Source organism: Ambystoma mexicanum, chromosome 6p (assembly GCF_040938575.1).
Source record: "Ambystoma mexicanum isolate Mex_15411 chromosome 6p, UKY_AmexF1_1, whole genome shotgun sequence".
Classification (NCBI taxonomy): domain Eukaryota; kingdom Metazoa; phylum Chordata; class Amphibia; order Caudata; family Ambystomatidae; genus Ambystoma; species Ambystoma mexicanum.
The window spans coordinates 227,675,783-227,697,175 of record NC_090935.1 but is presented as its reverse complement, the minus strand read 5'-3'; the positions used below and the strand labels follow the sequence as shown (position 1 = coordinate 227,697,175).

The following is a 21,393-nucleotide window of genomic DNA, read 5'->3' as shown; positions in this document are numbered from 1 at the left end:
ACGAGGGAAGCTGGGTCACTGAGGAGAGTGTCAAGCGTGATTAAATCCTCCAGCAGTGGCATGATTGCGGTTATAGGGATGTTTTGTAACTCTGTGCAGTTTTGGGTGGAAGATGTGGGGCCACTTGAGAATGAAGGCTGGAGGTGGATTAAGTAAATGCAGTGGGGTTGTGGTCAGTCAAGATGCGTGGCTGATTGGAAGTGATTGTGACATTGCATTTCAGGTCAACAAGCCAATCAAGGATTCGGCCCTTGGTGCGTGTGGGGTAAAGGATGCGTTGAGTGAAGCTTAGGCCTTTAAACAGGTTGGCAAAGGAGATTGAAATTAAGTCTGTCTGGTCATTAAGCCCAAGATAAAGGCCTCTATGAAAGATTGTTTTGGATGTTAATTTGGAGTTGGAGAGGACATGTAGGATATCCTCTTCAAAGGACAGGATATGGCCAGGAGGATTGTAAACCAAGGTTTTGGGTATTGTAGAGGTGAGTGAAAGGTTCTGTTTGATGGTCATGAGTTCACTGCAGGATATTTTGGAGTTAGAGATTTCCCTGAGTGGTAGAGAGTCTCTGGTGATGAGGGCGTCCTCTCCACCTCTAGCGGCCTCTCCATCTTTCGATAGATGGTGGAATTTGGTGGAATTGCTAGGGACAGGGATGGGCCTGAAGTGGTGTGAAGTCAGTTTTCAGATATCGCTAGAAGATCCAGGTTGTTGGCTGAAATAAGGTCAGCAATGTCAAGTGCATGGGCAATGATGGATCTGGCATTCACTAGAGCCCCCTTTAGGTGAGGGGCTAGTGGGGACAGGGCTGCTTAGTGGGTACATGCAGAGTCGCTGTATTAGTGCTGAGCTGAGAGGTGGTTGGTGTACTAGGCGCTGAAGTGGAGAATGAAGTCTGCTCATTGGGGTGCAAGCGGTAGCCTGCTCAGGCTGAGCGGATATATTAATGGCACAAGGCATGATGACAGTGCACTGGCTACGGGTTACAGAGATCTTCTGGTTGGTTGAACTGATGTTTGCTGGTTGATTGGGAGCTGACAAAATAGGGGTCAGGTTGGCCTTAGCTCTGCTTATGGATTACTGGAAGCTTACGGGCTGTGCGTAGGGTGGTGAGGATAGGGAAGTAGAGCTCAGGGGTCTATTCCCTATCCTGGCATGGATGTACATGGGGTAGGCAGCGAATGCCAGCGTGTGCAGTGTGCGTGCTGAACGGCGTTTACTTCTAACATATCCCCGGAAGGGTCGCAAGTTGGCATTAGGGAGGACATGCATGCTCAGGTCTACTCTAGGCTTTGTATCATAGTGTAGGGTGCACTGGGTGGTGGGAGTGGGCGCTGAGTGGCATTTGCTTCTTTCAAGGCCCAGGAAGGGTCGCAAGGTGGCATGAGGGAGGACATGCAGGCTCAGGTATGCTGGGGGCTGTGTAGCGAAGCGCAGGGAGCACTGGTTGGTGTAAGTGCGCACCAAGAGGTGTTTATTTCTTTCAATACCCCAGCATGGGTGCAAGGTGGGATGAAGGAGGACGTGCAGGCTCTGGTACGCTGTGGGCTTTGCTGTGTTGTGACAGGCACACTGGGTGAAGACATTCTGCATGGCTGGGCATGACCTATCATCAAGGTCTAGGCATGGTTGTAATGTGGACTGCGGACGGATCGACTTTGGATTGCACGCCTTAAGGCGGGTGCAACGCAGGTCAGCAGAGAGTGACACCGGCATATAGCAGTTCAGGTAGTCGGTAGTGTGATTTATGAGCAAGGACCTATGTGGGGTAGGAGCAGCCATAGCTGGTCTTAATCATGGGTACAGGGAGGCGAAGTGTGGACTATGGCGAGTACGGCTGTGTATGTAGGGGCGGAGATTTGTGTCAGAGCTCAGCCAGGGGCATAGTATGTGTGTGGGATAGTGATTGTGGTAGTGAAGGGGTCTGCCTTCCCAAAAAGGGCAGCAGGAATGGGGAGGGTGGAATCAACTCGTATTGCTACTTCCACTACTGTTCTGTGGAAGCTCTGTGATTTGTCTTTTATTACCAGGCACTTTTGTGGTGGCGGCGGTGGTGGCATCACATAGCATGGCATAGGTAGAAGCAACACAGGTTCAGAGTATGCGGCAACCTCAGCGGTACACCCATCTTCTAATAGTGAACTTGAATACATCAGCCATTGCTCTTGCAAGTGCTACTTGTGCCCCATAGTAATTCACTGTATTAATCTTCCATTCACGAATTATAGATCCACTTGTTCATAAATATATAATAAATATTGTTTTTCGTGGCTTTTCCTTTTATGCATACGCTGTTACTGGCTTTCACAAATATCTCTAAATACCTTTCTCAGGTATATGATTAGAATGTGTTTACATGTGCCTCTTCCAATTTAACTCACATCATAGCATTTAACATTGATACCAACAGCAATCTGCTGCTTATGCTTTGGCCCTCTTTCTGAGGTGTGGGGAGCCTGGAAAACATCTATGAGAGAGCGAAATATATCAGCACAGACGAGCATCGCTAATGACATCTATTGCATGGGAGAATGCGCCTTAGGCTTCTGGAATTTCCATACAGATGGAAAGGTGACTTCTTCTGCATCACCTCCAAGTAGACCAATCTCTACTGAGCATCTACTGGTTTGCCCAATAACATCTTACTGCCAGTGGCGGCTGGTGTATTTTTTAATTGGAGTGGCGTTGGGAGCCCAAAACTATCAAGTAAGGTTCAAAGGCGTTTTTCACTGAGATGTTTTTTTAAAAATATATATATCGGGTTAAAATGGGCATTATGGCGCACATTTCTGTGAAAAACTGGGTAACAGCAAGACGGTTTGCAATTGGTTTTGTAAGGTAACTCCAATTCAAAAAGGCAATATATTCAAGTCACCAACAATTCATTTGCATGATGCCTTCACCCAAAATATATGCCAGTATAAAAACGTGTTCAGACTGGCAGTGCCCATACATTGGCCCTCTGACTGCACCAATATAAGCCAGAATTACTATATAAGAACATCCTTGTGTTTAATTTGCACATAATGCCAGTAATCATGCTATAAGAAAACATATCCACACATAGATGGCAGAATCACCACATAGCAACAAACTCCTGTTGACTTTGCCTTTTAAAATGCCATGCCACAATAAAAAAATGGATGCACAATGTAGATACGTATTCACACTTATCATGTTAGATTTATCCTTGATGCCTTGTAAAAATGGCATGCCTCAGTAAGAAAGGGCTAGATTGCCTACCCCAAAATGCCAGTGATCTGGATAACTAATCGCCTTTTCTAGTCTTATCCCTTTGCAATCCCTCTGCTTTCTGTTCTTTATTGCTTGCTGCGCTCTGAGGCTTCGGGCATGTGGGCCCTACTTAAAAACTTAAATAAATAGATAAAATAGCCATGTAATAACACGTACCATGCCTAACTTAGCATATATGCCCAGGAAAAGGTCATGCCCCAAAATGCCAGTCTAGACAAGTAATAGCACTTAACATGCATGTTTATCATAGAGAACAAGTAGAAAATGTCATGACACAGTATTGTTTTACTGGGCATCTTTGATAGAAGTCCAGTAAAGAAATGCATTGTTGTCGCGCTCGCACCCACTGCCCGGCCCAACATAAACACATACTCGCAGTGCACACACATTCACACAGCACATTCACACGCTCATTCCATTTGCACACAGAACTCACACGCACCCATTCACTCACTGATTCACACACATATAATCCATAAACAAAATCTTACCTACACAGAGCCCTGAACTGCACGCCGCTCATCCGCTACCATAACCTCCTCCGGCACCCGTGCAGCACGAACAGCAACCAGGAAGCAAAGAGCGCTTCCTGGTTCCTGAACATGCACTCAGGAGCTGGAGCGCTTCTGTTGGGCCTCCCGATCCGCTTGTATGTGTAGCGAGGCACAGGAGTGCCCCCGCGCACATACAAAGGTCCACTATGGGCTATGAAAGACTGGGGAAGCGAAACACAGCTGGCCTTGCATGGCCCATTGGACATACGTGGCTAGGGTACAAAACTGTCAAAGGGAAACCGTTTTTCACTTTGACAGTTCAAGTCAGCTGAGGAGCGCTCCCTCTGCTACAAGAAGGAGCACTTCTGTCCTGGCCACTGCTCAACCCACCATCAGACTTTAGCAGTGCCCAAAGGGACTATTTTCCTGTGTCAGTTTGAACATGACCAAAGCACGTCATTATAAATTATAATCCCCATACATTGAAAACATCATCCCTCACCCTGATGTCCTGGCTTGGGTCTTTATGACACGGATAACGCATCATGTCTAAAGCTTGGTAGCATTATTTGGTGACTTTCCCCTGCTTGTCTTCCTACATTATCTTGGTATTGAATGCACCGTATAGCCTTCTGGAAATGTACTGCTAGGCTGTGTAAGGAAGGCAGGAGTTGAAGATATAGCTTTACTCATTTCTCTCAGCTTAAAGTACTTGGACGCGTGTGATCATTATCCAAACAGGCCTAGGCACCAAGTAAATGAGGGCAGAGGAGGAGGTTGACCCCGTCCTCCTTGAGCCATCGGGGCAGGAGTGTCATTTTACCCCCCATGGACTGCTACCTTCAAATTAGGAAGGTCGCCTCATAAATGGACCACCTGAGACTAAATTGCATGCTGGAAGGGGTGGGAGAGGGCGGGACAGACCAAGGCTGTCTGGCAGGCGCAGAAGAAGGGGGAAGGTGGAGGTTCCAAAACAAAATGCTGAGAAAAGAAAGCTCAGCAGGTTAGGCGACTGTTGCTGAAATGTTATGTTTTGTGCTACCTGTATATCGTACAGCTTTTTTTCTCTCCAATTCTTGCTGCAAAATATGCTCTGGAATGGGTTGTTTGGAAGGAGGGATGGGTAGTCGTTTCGCTCGTTGTGCGAATTTCGGCTCCCATAGCTAAAATCAAAGGTTGCCACCCATGCCCACAGGTCGCAGACTTACATTGCCCACACATGCGATGTACGATCATCTGATGTCACTTTTCTTCTCAAACTAAATCTGTTCCAAAAATAGAATTCTGCCCTTCTCGTTGGGCTTGTGAAGCAACTTTTCCAGTCAATCATAGAAGTACCGGCCCTGAGTGCAGATAACACTGTGGGCGTCTCAGATGCTTTCACGCGTTCATACTGGGATTTTCTCCCCGTGCAGCCAAGTCTACGACGTACACCGTGAAGGTGAAGACGGGCGATAAGAAGAACTCTGGGACTGATGCTAACGTCTACCTCATCTTGTATGGCGAGAAGGACGATACAGGTGAGCAAACTCCATGTAATCACGTAATCACATCAGGCAGATGGGAGCAGGTGCAAGTGGATCTAGGTCACCTGGCCTAAGCCACACCCACCTGGTGCCTCCCTGCTTGCTGCTCTTTTTCACCACTTATCAAGCCCCGCCCACCTGGTGCCTTCCTGCTTCCTGCTCTTTTTCACCACTTAGCAAGCCACACGCACCTGGTACCTTCCTGCTTGCCGCTCTGTTTCCCTACTTAAGGAGCCCTCCAGATTCTTTTCCTTTGCAGATGGGGAGCAGGTGCAAGTGGATCTAGGTCACCTGGCCTAAGCCCCGCCCACCTGGTACCTTCCTGCCTGCTGCTCTTTTTCACCACTTAGCAAGCCCCGCCCACCTGGTGCCTTCCTTCAGCATCACTGTCTTGTGGCCAATGCTGGATTTGACTTTTATGGACTTCATTGATTCATGGTGCGTCATCCTTTCTCAACTCTCATGCTGGACTTCCTTTGCATCTTGTACTCATGGCGTCCCTGAATCATGCTGTTCCCATCTTCATCTTGTATCCTGGCTTGCAACATTATGTTTTACTACTGACTTCTGCAATTGTATTCGTTCTCCACTCTTGCTTCTCCACTCTTTTTGACTGCTTATTCTCTTTTCTCTCCTCCTTTCCCTTCTCCATTTTCCTATCTCCTCCCCTTACTTTCTTCTATGCACTTACTCTATCAGAATTGTCCCTGGACTTAATATGATAACAATCTCGTCTGTTTCCTCCACCCTCCCATTACTGTTTTCTTCCTCCCCACCCCTCCTCCTGCACTATCTGAAATGTCGTCAGGCCTAGTATGATAGTCGCTTGTTTTGTTCCTCCCCTGCCTTTCTGCACCCCTCTCCCTCACCTTTTGTTTTTATCCGGCTCTACCAGAAATGTTGTCAGGCCTAGTACGGTCGTCGCCTGTCTGTTTCCATTTCCTTCCCACTCTCCCCCTCCCTTCCTTATCTATGTCTTAGCTCTTGCACTGAAATGTCGTCAGGCCGAGTTCGATAGTTAATTTCACATCCTTACTGTTCATGGCCTGTAAGAATGTGGTTGTATTTTCCCTTGTTCCCTCCCTTGCCTTGAAGTGCTTTGAAACACATTGTGTATAGGCGCTAAATAAATAAACAATCATATCATATCATATGCAGCCCAGCAGAACAGAATACACATGAAACAATCATGTTACTGAAATCCTGCGCCAAAGCAGTGCCCTGTTTGTGCCACAGCAAAATTGCACCATTTGCACTAGTGCAAAAAATGCACAGGTTCCTCTAACAGAGGGAGGTGGCTTGTAGACGATGCCCATGTAAACCCTTTGATTTTAGAAATAGTAAAATGTGACCATTAAGCGCTTTTGAATTACAAATAACAGGACAGTATACTGACCATTGGATGTTCCTTTTGGGCAGAAGCTCATTAACATATAGAGTTCTGTAACAAATGTAACATTGTTCACCTTGGAAGATTTGATCTGAATGACAAATGGCCGCCATTTCCAAAAGGTTGAGCCGGCCTCACGTGATACAGTGTAAAGCACTAGCTTTTCAGGGTTCTCCAACTCCAGGCCTCGAGTCCTGGAATCCTGACGGGTTTTCAGGATATCCCTCGTTATTATTCATGAGGGAAAATGTGCATATATTTAGATCATTGGATGCACATTTATCTCATGAATAGTAATGATGGATATCCTGAAAGCCCAAAATGGCCTGTAGTTGGAGAACCCTGAAAGGCAACTCTAGGCAGTGCCCTACTGCCCTTTCTGCGATGACCAGGGAGTGCTTTGGACCACTAATGTTTGGTGCTCTCCTGCCACCAGATTATATATACACTGCATCAGTACAAGCACAGCTCATAGAGCACATTTTCCAGATGGCGGTGAGATGGCCCCAGCCTTTTCCTGCTCTTTTATGTTGTGGTGTCATTTCCACAAAACGCAGGTGTGAGAATATCACATATGATTGCCCTCCTACAAGATTCCTTTTCAAAGAATCGGAGAGCCCATGTCACCCGTTCAGTACTTATAACTGTGCATCTTGGGTGATTTCCCACCAACACTCCATGCCCACTTAACACGTTATACCACTTGGCCACTGTGTTCCCACGCTCACTCACATAAATGACCTTACAATGCATTCCTGTAGTCTAGAGGGTTCACACCACTCACACGTGCCCCATATCCCCCTCTCTCCTGCTTCCTGAGACCACTCTTCACTCCAAACATCTTACCACAATCCAGCTACCTCACCATGCCTCATACCATCACCAGATCGCTACTGTCCCCCCTACAGATACCTCCCACCTCTTCTTGCCACCCACCCCACTCACCTTTCATTGCACGCCCCCAATGTTGTGGCCCTCATCCAGTTTCACACCATCCCCATTCAAACTACTGATGGATTGCTGGTCATTGAGCAGTTGTGCTTGAATGCTGCCGCTCATGTATACAGCCATACAATCAATCACTTACTTTAGATAACAATGGATTTGGTGAGTCTAGCTTTGGGGTAAGCAGCTGAACCCTGCATTACATCACTGCCAAATCAAGGATGTTTTATTGAACAAGGTCTGGCTACATTATCAACAAATTACATGACATGATTGTTTATTTATAAGGCGCTTAATACCCAGAGGTTTCTAAGCACGGACCCGGGGATCAAACCTGTGCTGCTCTGTGTCGTCTTGCTTCCAAGGCGAGAACGTTGCCCCTGAGCTATCCTCCCTAAACTCCGTCATTGAAACTAAACAATTCATGTCAGACTAAGTAATCATCAAGACTTATTTTTGCTGTTGCCACATTTTGGTGGCTCTGCAACCATAAATATATACAAAACCATTGCCAGAGAGGAAAGGGGCATTAAGAAGCAGAATATCTGGTTAGCATGGCAACTGGCAATGCTGCAGCATGAATTTGATGGACCACTAAATGTTGTTTCTTGTTCCATTCCGCCATGTAATCCAATGAGGGCTTGTTTAACATTCTCCCAATCACGAGCTGCGAAACAAAGCTGTATGCCAGGACTTTCAGGTGAGGAGGGAGCAAGCATAGTGATCCTACTTTCCTCAGTTGGCTGTCAATGGAGAGAGTTCCAGCTGCAGCCATGCTACTGGCTTGGCCCCTGCACTATTTCCTACTCCTTACACATCGAGCCAAACTGCAGCTCTGTGGTGTGGTGCAAAGCAGTTGCCCTAACAAAATTGTGGTTGCTCTTTTTTTTTAAAGGTCCCACAAGCCTTCCCACAGCAGCACAATGGTGTGAAGCAGGACCCGCTTAATTCTTTCTTTTTATACTTTCTCTTCAAGACTGCCTGCCTGTAAATAAGTGAACAAGGGAAAAAATGCCACATTGTCAGAGCAGCCCTCTTTCCTCCCGCTAGCAAGGAGCGTTCACACTGTGCTCCTCACTGTTTATTTTGAATAGGTGTTTTCTGAAATAAAAATACCTCAAGAAAGTATTCCCTATGTCCTTCAAATCAGGCTCCTCTTAGAAGCTTCCCCCGCCACTCTGTGGACTAGGCTGCATGACCTTGAACTGGTCCAGAATCTCTCAACTAAGAGCCAGGAAGCGGGAACACAACAACCTCTCCTCTTTACCCTCCCCGATCCCTCAATGAACCCCCCCTTTACAAAAAAATCCTGCAAAGGGCACTGTATGCTGCTTGTATTTCATGTACTGCCTATGCGGGCACTCTGCCCTTGATTCATTACCAGTTTAGGCGAGTGCACACACCTGTGGGAAGGTAATGGTCTCAAACCTTATCTTAATGCCCTTCTTTGTGAACCTTAATCTCGTGTTTTAATTCAATGACATCTCAAATATGCTATTAACCTTTTGCACACATCTGCTTTTTGACAAAAACAGGTTTCATGAATCTGAAGGCATCCAAAACGAACAAAAACAAATTTGAACGCGGAAAAACAGATGTTTTCACAGTAGAGGCGGTTGATATTGGAGCCTTAAAGAAAATTAAAATAGGACACGATAACCAAGGTAAGGAGGGATACATGGCCTGTGCTCTTGACATATTAACTAACTCAACAGTGCATGACCTCTCCAAAGCTAGAATGACTTTTCAAATGTTATTTGTCAATAAACACTGTAAGTATGGCCCATACGTGGTTGGTCTATACTGGGCTTGTTGTTGCATGATTATGAATTAGTAGTGTTAGTTGTACCAGTAACAACTTTTCTGAGGTGCAGACTCCTGTTGAGTGAAGTCCTTTAAACAACCTGAGCCATTTTCAAGTCCTTTTGAACCACTTTGAACCCATTTGAGCCCCAGCAGGCAATCACTCCATGTTGAAGCAGAAGGCAGAAGTCACTGATCTGCCACACCCCTGACCACGGGCACCAAGGTTGGGACGTGCAGTCAATTGGCCACATTATAATCAAGGCACCAAGTGTCATACCATCTGGCATCTCCCTCGAAGGTAACCTAAGCAAAGGGCAAGTACTGCTATGCCCCGTTCAAAGATAACATGGCCTTGAGACCCACCACCCTATGCCTATGGGTCCATCCAATTTTCTACCCGTCCCCAGTTAATACCAGTAACTCCTCCCCACCAATACTACAACCAACAACCTGTCATACCACAAAGGACGCAGTGAGTTGTTTACATATTTCTGTTGTTCGTTACGGCTTTATATTTTAAAATGCTTCTGTTGTCACTATAGGCCTAATTGCTCAGGTGTTTTGTTTTAGGTTGCTGGTGTAATTGCTGACAATTATTATTGGTCGCTACAGTCCTAATTGGCTACATTTTTTTTAGGGAACTACTGGCCTAATTGCTTAAAATCGCCAACTACCCTCCCACCCTCTCACTGAATCCATACTTTCTTGGCTAATCCTACTGCTCCCTGCTACCATCTCCCTACCACTATCACAATAACTGACCTCACCTCTTCTATTCTGGCCTCTACCTCCAAGCGTCTGATCCTCAGAGACTTCAATATTCACCCTGACTCTCCTGATGTGGTCACCGGATTCTTCCACAACCTCGGTGACTCTCTTTACCTCACCATTCTTCCCTCCGCTCCGACCCCCTCAGCCGGACACACCAACCCTCCTACCAGATCTCTCTCCTGGTCTAACCATGCTCTCCTGTCCTCTCACCTGGATCTCTTGGGTCCCCTGCTAAGCTTCTGCCTGCATTTCCAGTCTCCTTCTCCATCATTCGACTGAGGAAGGGAGTGTCAGTTGATGTTTTTGCCGCCAATTTAATTCCCCATCCCACTCCAGCACCTGACTCTCACACTGGCAAAGTCTTTGCTAACCTTCACCTCCCCATCTCCAACACCCTGGACATCCTTCGCCTTGTCATGAGGACTTGCATGAAGCCTGCCTCCAAGAACACCTCCTAGTATAAATCCACCTTTGCCTCTCTGAAGCGCAAGTGCAGAGTTGCTGAACGGAAGTGGCACATCCACTGACAAAGCATCTTGTGAAGCTAGAAACCTTGGTGTAATTGTTGACTCTCCTTTCTCCTTCTCTCCTCACACTGTGGACCTTGCCAAGATGGCCCACTTTCAGATGCACCTCCTCAGAGGCATTCTTCCTTTCCTCTTTTTCCCTCAGAAATCCAATATGCCTCATTACGGGTCCAGCGGTGGCCGTACCGGTAAAACCGGCAGGTAGCCGCCTGACCCGTAATGAATTACTGGAGGCTGACTTGCCGGTGCCACTGGGCTATTCCAAGTCCGGTGGCCGGAAATTCAGGAGCTGGTTATTTTGTTAGTCGCCATTGCCATGAAGTCCGGGATGACTCCATGGGAATGGGGACACAGGAGCAACGGCACCATTAACAGAGAGGGCGGTGGTCCCGTGAGAACTCTGCGAGTGGGTGCCTTCTGGCTCAGCAGGTCTGACCATGGCGCAGGGGACGGCACCCGCCCACAAAGGGACCGGCACAGTTATAATGAGGTCCAATGTCTCCAGAGCTCTGGTCCTCTCTAGGCTGGACTACTGCAAGAGTCTCTTCCTCAATCTGCCTTTATCCTCCCTTCGTCCCCTTCAACTAATCCAGAATAGGACTGAGAGACTTATCCTTGGTCTCAAACACAGTGACCATATCTCTCTAGCCCTAAAATCTCTCCACTGGCTATTGAGTGCTGCGAGGATAAAGTTCAAGACCCACTGCATCATCCACAAGGCTTTCTGGGGCCTGGGACCCTGCTACATCCAACTCTCTCCCTAAATACCTCCCTGCTAGAGCCCTTCGGTCCTCTAACTCTCTGCAGATCAGACGCTTTTCCAAGCAGAGAGTGGGGGGGTAAATCCTGCTCTTCGACAGGAGCCCCTCTCTGGAAAGTCCTCTCTGACCCTCTCAGGCTTGAGCCAGATCTCCTTAAGTTCTGGAAGCTTCTCAAGACCCTCCTGTTCTCTTATTTCTTTTCTCCCCTGCAAATGCCCCACTCTGCTGCATTGACTGGTTGCCTGGTCCCTTCTGAGGCCTACAAGGCACCAGGCCCTTCTTCGCCCAGTCTACCACGGCATCACTATATCCATGACTCCCCCCCTAACCTGCAGTTGCCCTTCTGGGCCCCCTTTCCCTGACTAGCCTGAAAGGGTGTGCATCCCTACCAAGTCTAGTCCACCCCCGTCCTTGCACTTAACATGTGGTCCTCACTCCCTGCACTCCCTGCATTCCCTTGCACTTGCCCTCCTGGCCTCCCCTTAGCACTTGCCTAGCTCCTTGGGCCCCTTTTCCCCCTGCCCCCATCTGCACTTGTATACCTCCATTCTGCCCAACTCCCCTCCCCCCTACCTTTATCCCTTCCACCATAACAAGAACGTCCCTCCTCCCCGCTTCCTTCCCCCATGCACTTATTACTGAACTTGCACGATCTGAATGACAAGGCCTTGTAGGACTGTTACTGTTGTCCCCCCCCTTTATTTGTATTGTGGCGCCTTGAAACACCATTTGTTATATAGGCACTTTATAAATGACCAATCAATAAATACCTCTAGGCACCATTTTGCAAATCTCCCCCTTCCTCCTCCATACCATCCCCACCCTTACCACCTATCCTATCCCTATCCCACATAACACACACAGGAAAGTACCAAGTTACCAATCCTGCTCCAACTCAATCTACCCCTCTCAACACGCACTGCACACAGTTTCCTCCCACAGTACCCCCCTGACACTTTAGGGTGCCCATTCAGTGTTTAATAAAAACCACCTTCCTCTCTGAACACTTTGACTTGCACAAACCCTCCTCACCTAACCTCACTCACAACCCCTGCTCATCTAAGCTTCTGTGTTGCCTCCTAGGACGCTGCCTCCCTGCCAATTTACTCCACGACACCTCCATCGTCATTCGCTATTCCTGCTAGACTAAGAAGAGAGGGATATCATCCTTATGAGTGACAAGGCAAGGTCTTCTGATGCCCTCACATCATCTAACATCGCCCATGAGTTTTCTGACACTCAGCTCCCTATCCTATCCCCTTACCATTCTCTTTATTTATTAGCTACCTATCCTTCTCAACTGATTCTTTCCCGATCTTGACGTTCTCATCAACCCCCTTCTTACAGAAACCCTCATGTGGGATCTTATCTTCCCTGAAATCCACTTCCTTCCACCTACTTAATGTGGGCCCCCTTATTTCCAACCACTACATGACCTCACTCCACAATGCTCCCACTAACCCCCAATGAAACTCCCTTGACGTTCTCTTCCTTTCTTCCCCTCTCACCCATCTAAACTTGCTAACAATCCCTCCATTTCCAACCTCACTATCTGACAACTTCCTCATCCAGTTCAATGTTTCTGTCCCTCCCATCCCTCTCTCCCACTCAGGTCTCATCTATTGAACAAGAATACAGTGAAATGACCCTTGTTCCGAGTTCCCCTTTCAAGCATCACTACCCGCCCTGCACCATCTCAACCTCCACTCCAAACACGTTAATAACAAATAAGCATCCAACGGCGTATACGCAAAGAGATCATTAACATTAGCAAGATGGTTGGAACTCGACATTGCCTGAGGACTGCGCTGACCCTCTGCATTTGTTCTTGATTTAGGATGAATCGCTTATTGTGGCAATAAGCCACAAGACTGCGGGCCAATGCCACCCCAGGTAATGCCCCCGGGGCCTTACCTGGGGCGGTATTGGTCCACAGTAGAGGGGCTTATTGCCATTAATACCCCGGCCCGTTAGACCGGGGTACTAATTACTTTTTTTTCTGTTCCGGAACACGTTTCGGAACAGAAAAAAAAACGGCAAAAAAATGGCCACCGGGAAAGGGAAAACTTAGTCCGTTTTCCCTTTCCATGGCGGCCATCGGGAGCGGGCGCACTGGGAACACTCTGTTCCCAGCGGGTCTGCTCCCGAGATAAGAAGAAAAAAAGAAGGTAAGTGGGGTGGGGAAGAAAAAAAAAAACGTACCGCGGTCTCCGCCGGGTGACGATGGAAGCCTCCAGCCGTGTGGAGGCTTGGAGCAGGGATGGCCCCGCTCTGAGTCTCCACACGGCTGGAGGTTTCCATCGTCCCCCGTCGGACTCTGCAAGATAGAACGTGAGTGGGGTGGGAGGTGGGAGGAGGAAAGGGGAAAAATAAAATGTCTTACCTGAGCCATGGGGATGCACCGTTTCGAGTCTCCTCATTGGCTGAGGGGCTTGCCATGCCCCTCGCCGGGAACAGAGTAGCTGGCACGCACGGCGTGGACGGGAATACTGTGTGCTATGGCTCACAAATGAGCCAATCACCACACAGTATTCCTGTTCAGCCGCGCGTCCCGGGTACTAATGTTTATTAGGTTCTAAGCATAGCTAGGTGCACCCAGTGACGTTCAAAAGAAAAGGAAGAAGTACTGGAGAATCATTTGCATTGTTTCGGGTCATTTTTCCAGCGTTGAAATACATGCGACTGGCAGTGGCATTCCCGTTTCCCCCTTTATATGGAGAAGTGGAAGGGCTATGGGCCTGGATTTTGATGCTAGGGAGAAGGAGAGCTGGGGGGTGGACGGGGATTAAAAATAAATAATAATAATGTGAATTCTTCCTGTGCCTAATTTCTGTTATTGTCAGCATCATTAAAATGATGGCAAAATCATCTGGACCCTATTGGGAAATAAAGGAAGAGGCACAGACAACAAAAGGGAAAAGATATTTTATAAAAAGAAGAAGAACATTGAAAGAGAGAGACATGGCATTTATTCATTCGCTCAAGAAATAATGAACATGAAATTAGCTGTGTCACAAATGATTTAAAATCAAAGTAGGCATAATGTCTCATTACCCAATCTCTACCCTTTTTTGATATGTTCTGTATCATTTTACTTTAATGCTTACATTTCATCCTCACACAACTTCAGGTTTGATGTCAGGGCTTGTTCCATCACACACTGGACTCATGAGTCTTCACCAAGAGTGTACCTGCTCAAATGTACTTCAATTGACAACACTATTTGCACTATTTGGAAACTGAAACTTGAGAATTGCTTGATTTCATTTACTACAACTTCATGTGCAGATCTTAGCTCAGTCTACCCCTCAGTAGCTAGCAGCCCAATGATGTATTATAACAACAGTACTGAAATTATCCCTAATGTCTGATCGAGAGATGTTGCAATTCCACTATACCATATAGTACTGAATGATTGCTCAAACAGACGGGCACATAAGATGATGTCCATCAGTCAAAATGAGCCTGTATTCCTGATAGCTTCATGGTTCTGGTCAAAGGTCCATCCCTATGGCTCGTTTGCTTAGCAGAGGTAAGTTTGGGCAAAATCAGCTGTAAGGTTCACATTTTTAGTTTAAATTATCGAGACTGTCAAGTTCAAAAAGACCAATGTGCGATTCCAAATGTCTGTACTTGTGGAATTTAGACTTTGGACTCCCCCAATTTAGCAAATTAATTGAAAGGGGTATGGTTGAATGGTAAGTGTTGTGTATGTCTTGCCTGGGTAAGCAGGAATGTTGTGATGTCATGTGGAGTGTTTGTGTCTGAGTGTTGGAATGTGTGAGTGAAGGTTCTAGCCTTGGTCAGTTGGTGAACCCCCTGCCTGGGTGATGGGCCGCCAGTGTCAATGTCCTTTATGTAACTGCTTGTGAAAGTATCCTGAGATGTTCCAATAAACCTAACAAGCTTACCTAAGAAGGCTGTGAGCTGCTTCTTAACAATGGCGACAAGCTGGTCCAGATAAGAAGAACCTACGTCTAAGAAAAGCAATTAAGTTGGAGAATCTGCTGCGGGGGGTGCAGAAGGTGAAGGAAGAGGACGACACTGCCCCTAACATTCAAGTAAGACCCATCACCCAGGGCGGAAAAAGGGGGAGGAGGAGCATTTCAGTGTTGCATGGACACCCTGTTAAATTATCCAAATGGTGTCCAGGCGCTGAGTGGAAGAGCGTCTCATTAGATTGGAGGAGAAAACAATCTGTGAAGAGCTACTAATGGAAGCTCCCAAGATCCGAGGCTTTTATGGTGAAGGAGGGGATGTGGACTTGGCATTGTTCCAGTATGATGTGTCTTGTTGCAATTAAATCGGACATATTTTGGGAATGGGTCAGGAGCGAGTTCAATGAGCCTCTGGTTAAATGGACTCTGCAAGCTTTTGCTGGTTGGACTGGATTTGGAGTCCACATGGGTGCCCAGCGGTGCTCTATGCTCTAAGTTTGCTGTATGGTAATGGTGACGGTTAGGCCAGGAGCGGGGTGTCCTACCCTGTGCCCCGCCGATGAATGGTGACGTCAACCATGGTACAGGGGAGCTGGCGATCGTCAGGAATGTTAAACACAAACATTCTCAGTAGAACCTACTATCGCTTTGTACGCGTTGTTGGAATGATGATGCATCGCCTTTGTTTTGTGGAAGGTTTGTTCTCCAATGCAGGGAGAAGGAAAGAAAAGCGCACCCTACGACGTTTTGTTTACGTGCGTTGGAAATGTTTTGCCAGAATTAATCCTCTGCAGCGCAGGGCTGTTATGTTAAGAAATGAAGAAAAGCGCACCCTGCGACGTTTGTTTACGTGCGTAGGAAGTGGTTTGCCAGAACTTATCCTGTGCAGTGCAGGGCTGCTATGTTAAGAAATGAGGCAGCCGGTGCACGCGTAGCCGCAAAGGAGTTTCTAACTGCAGCAGTTTACACTCAGGAAATGCCAGAAATGAGCACGTTTAAAGTATGTGGCAGCACTATATCAGATCGGAGGTCTGACACGGAGGTGCTGTTCACTTTATGCCTGCAAATACTATTCCTGCTTTTTGGTATGACCGCGTAGAGCAGGAGAGCAAATAACTGTGACATAATGGCATATAAGATCTGTTTGAAAGTTCCAGAAATCGAGAGAGAGGAAATATGTGGAACATGTCGGGTTTGGTAAAAAGAAAAGGTTGCATTTGTTTTATTGAAAGCCATATGGGGATATGCAAGAAGTGGAATTTCCTGTTGGCAGAGAATGCATATCTGATGTGCCACAATACGAACAGAACATGTATCCTTTTTAAATGATGCAGTACATGTTATGGAGAGGTGTGGAGAGTATGTAAAAATGCAGGATGTGTATGGTAGAAGCTAGTGTAACTAATTTGAGTAATTGCAGCATAGAGCCTGGAATGGGCTATGGACATTTAGGGGCATTTTGTAGGTCATTGCGTGAGAGTGGTTTGGTTATGGATGAAAGTAGATCTATCCACGTTTGAGGAATTCCAGGTAAAGCCAAGGACTGGCTGTGGACACTTGGGATGTATTAGTAGGGCACAGTAGTAGGTTGCTTAAAGGCAACATGGACTTTTAGGATGGGACTTGGATAGGGTCTCATGTCTTATATTGCCTTATGGTAAATATGACAATTTAGTATACATAAACTCATGTAATTGAACGGTATCGTTCATGTTTATGATATATGGTGTTTTAAAATAGTACATTAATGCGCACATGTATAGGACATTGCAATGTAATCTACATATTGTGTTATGTGATGCATGGTTGGGTTGGGTATGGATGGGAGTGGTTATGAGTGCCTTTAATCCTGTTAATGGATGGTGCTTATATACATGTCAGGAGCATAGTTTGGCTAATGGTGAGTGTGCCTGGCTGACATGTTAGGAGTATGCTTTGGCTGATAGTGAGTGTGCCTAGCCGACATGTTTGACCTACCACATGTGGTAGCTGGGTGGTAATCTCAGCAATGTATTAAGTATGGTATGGGTGCGTCTGTGGTAGGGGCGTGCATGGGTTAATGGTGTACGTGGGTTAATGGTGGTAGCACCACTAGTTCTGTCAGGGCGTAACTGTAATTTAGTTATGCATGGTGAAGCCACGTATGCTTGTGCATGGTGGTAGCGCCACCATTTCAGTGAGGGCGTGACTGTGTTGATAGTCAGGCAAGGTTAATAGCTATAATTGCTGGGTGGTAGCGCCCCCAGTCAGTCAGAATGTGACTGTGATGATGGTCATGCATGGTCTATAGCTATTATTGCTGGGTGGTAGCGCCCCCAGTCAGTCAGGGTGTGACTGTGTTAGTCATGCATGGTATAAAGAGGTATATGTGACGGGTGGTAGCGCCCCCGGTTTTGGTGAGGGCACTTCTGTGGTGATGTGCATGAGGAGTCACACATATACTTCGACCTAGTGGTCCTGTACAACGTATATTTAAATCTTTTGCGCGCAGGTGGTTGTTTCTTGCTGCACTGCGTGCCGATTTAAGACTCGCTCCACCTTTCAGGGTCCAGAGTGTGCCAGTATTTAGTTGTTGGTCTCGGTGTGCCTGGCCAGTGCATTGGGAATAAGCTGAGAGTCAGAACGTTTGTGCACATGCGGTGTGCCTTCCCTGGTCATCCGAGTCGGTGTGGATGGGGTGTGTTGGTATGAGTGGAGGTGTGTCCCGTGGTGTTTTGCATGTTGTGGATAAGTGCAAGGAGGGGAGGTGTGTTGTGTAGTGCTTGGTGTGTGCAGTGTGTTAATGTAAAGGGGGGAGATGTGTTGTGTATGTCTTGCCTGGATAAGCAGGAATGTTGTGATATCATGTGGAGTGTTTGTGTCTGAGTGTTGGAAGGTGTGAGTGAAGGTTCTAGCCTTGGTCAGTTGGTGAACCCCCTGCCTGGGTGATGGGCCGCCAGTGTCAATGTCCTTTATGTAACTGCTTGTGAAGGTATCCTGAGATGCTCCAATAAACCCAACAAGCCTACCTAAGAAGGCTGTGAGCTGCTTCTTAACAGTAAGCACACAGTCAACAAGAAATGTTATATTTCCTTATGGTCCCTGCTATATTAACATTTTCTCCCCATTTGCACTGTCTGTCTTTCCACTTTCTTATCACACATGTTTCCAAATTTACTGCCCACTGCTCAATGAATTTACACTGACAAAATCTAATACATTCACTTGATAAAAATACAAACTTTTTTTCTAGTGGATTTATTTAATCTAAGATGGATCAGTCTTATTGTAGAATATCAAAAACCTTTAACTGAGATTTTTTTAAAAAAATGGATCAAAGGTGACTGGTGTATTTGGCCTCCATATTTGAAACGTGTGATACGTAGGCCGTGATACTGTACAAGAAGACTGTTCCATGGTAAATTAAATAAATCCATTTGTAAAAAGAATATGGAAAATGTACTTAACAAAGGATGGAAAATGTGATTATTAAGAGAAATTGGTATTGAAAGGCTACTGTAAAAGGTTGTATTTTTATTGAGTCATGCTAAATCTTTTGTGATAGCTTTTGACTAATTATGTTATTTTTTAACATCTTTGTCCCTGTCAACTATATGAAATCAATTGTAGCCATTGAATAGCGTAGCTAAGAAAGTTACATATAAACACCAAAATAATAATAAAATAATTGTATATCTGAGATGGTGGAAGACCATACATTGATTCATTCCATGCACTTTAAAATCTAAAAATAGACTTTGTGGCTGATGTAGAAAGCATTTTTCAATGGGAATCTGTATTACAAACCTGCATTTTACAAGTACAACAGAACTCCATTGCCTGATGATGTTAGAATCTAATTCAGTTGTTGTTTTGGAGCAGGTAGCTCAGCAGGCTGGTTCTTGGACTGGGTGGAAATAGACGCCCCATCTCTTGGGCAGCGTATGAAATTTCCTTGCGGGCGCTGGCTGGATAAGAAAGAAGACGATGGCGCCATCGAGAGGTTCCTGTTTCCTTCCGAACTCCAGAAAGAAGAATATGTTCCGTGTACGTATTATTCAATCGCTGGCATCATCATGTTATTGCACAGAGTATTGCAAGGCATATCTTTGTTAAATGTCCTTTTCAGGGCAAAAGGTCATGCTTGGGACCTTGACTACAACCTTCATAATGTCATAAATGTCATTGCGAGTTCTTTATTTTTTTCCCTGCCTCGGCTGAATGGGATATGGATAGCGCTTGTTGATGCAAAATAACGCACCATACAAACATCTCAGTTAATTACATTTTATGGGATGTATTGGGTGCTTTACAAAGCACCGAATCAAGTTACAGACAGGCATTTCCATGCCAATGAAGAAAAGCTCTTAAAAGGTTAACAACAAATGTCCATTCTTTTGTTTCTTTACACTACTCTAACTTGACAGTGATTGTCATCGATAAGAAATTGATTTAAAGGCAATTTACAACACATGCTAAAAAAAGACTTTAGATTGGGCAATTGTGCCCTCTTTGGGTCTTACTTGCCATGATTTTGCCAGAAAACTAGGACCTGCACAAAACACTAACTTGAAGGATGTCAGTGTGCAGATGATAAGAGTATTACCTTGAGAACTAACCTGGTAATTCAAAAAGATTGGGAGGATCTATTGTTTTCATGATGAGGTACATTTTGGGCAATTGAATAGGTAGTGGAGAACAGTTTCTGTCACATCAAAGCAAAATGGGCAACATTTTGAGGAGTTGGTTGCCCATTTGTATGACAACTCAGCAATAGCAAAGATATTTATGCAGAATTTAGTCTTTCAGTTATAAAAGTTCCTTCGGATAACTTTACGAATTAAGAGTAGTTTTGTGAACAATATACCCAGGAAATGTCATGTGGAAAGCAGGTGCAGACATTTCCTCCTCAATCTAAAGGGTATCAAATGTCTGCCTAATAACTGCTCGACCTCTCAGCAGCTTTCGATCTGGTCGACCACAAAACCCTCTGCCAGCATCTCTCGTCAGTAGACAACTTCTCTGATAGAGCTTGCAAATGGATTGACTCATTTCTTAAGGACAGAGCAATAAAAGTCTTCTCTGACTCTTCAAGCGCCAACCTCAGCACCATCAAGTGTGGGGTCCCGCAAGGCTCCTGCACTGCCCCCACCCTCTACAACCTCTTCACGAGGCTACTGTTAATAATCTTGGACTCCCTGGGCATCTCATACACAAACTTTGCTGATGACACCCAGGTACTCGTCCCCTTCTCAGGTGATTACCAAGTCGACCGGAACACCCTCAATTCCATCTACACAACAGTCCAATCCTGGATGGCAGAAAACTGGCTATGTCTCAACAGTGAGAAAACCACGCTACTGCTAGTTGCTTCCCCCTCCACTTTGAACAAATTGGATAACAAATATTCCACCTTCTCCATTGACAGCATCCCCATCACTGTGTCACCTTCCATCAAAACACTAGGGCCCTCATTACGACCCTGGCGGAAAGGGGTTTACGCCAGCGTAATGCATGGCGTACCTTTCCGCCTTACTACGAGTTCCCGTAGCGCCATGGTGCTTTTTTCACCTGGTTTTTCCGGGCGGAAAAATCCATGGCGCTACGGGACCTGTTGTTAATTACGCCACCGTAATTTACGGTGGCGTAATTAACGCCTTCCCCACTCCCATTATACCCTATGGGGCAAAAATGGGAATGGGGAAGGGTAAATGGGGATTGGGGACTTACCGCCCCGCCAAGGTCGGAATGGGGCGGTAAGTCCGCCAACCCCCATGGCGGAGTTGGCAGCTTTGCGCCATGGACCATGGTGCAAATTGCACCATGGTCCTCCGCCAGGGTCGTAATGAGGGCCTAGGTGTTTACCTCGAACCGGACCTATCCATGGAAAGGCAGGTCAACGCCATAGCCTCCTCATCTGCCTATCATTCTAAACTCATCAACTCAGTCAGACCCTTCCTGTCTCAACAGAACTGCCTCTCCATCGCCAGGGCCATAATTGGCTCC

At 46.3% G+C, this 21,393-nt stretch overlaps 1 protein-coding gene across 2 annotated transcripts in view; it reads left to right on the top strand.

The window, feature by feature from the left end:
• LOXHD1 (lipoxygenase homology PLAT domains 1) overlaps window positions 1-21,393 on the top strand; it is a 1,234,736-nt gene that overhangs the window by 846,092 nt on the left and 367,251 nt on the right. For both annotated transcript variants that reach the window (XM_069626921.1, XM_069626920.1), the window contains 3 exons: window positions 5,160-5,264; window positions 9,141-9,269; window positions 19,270-19,434. In XM_069626921.1, the coding sequence (XP_069483022.1) occupies window positions 5,160-5,264; window positions 9,141-9,269; window positions 19,270-19,434 (399 nt within the window). The remainder of the gene's footprint in view (window positions 1-5,159; window positions 5,265-9,140; window positions 9,270-19,269; window positions 19,435-21,393) is intronic.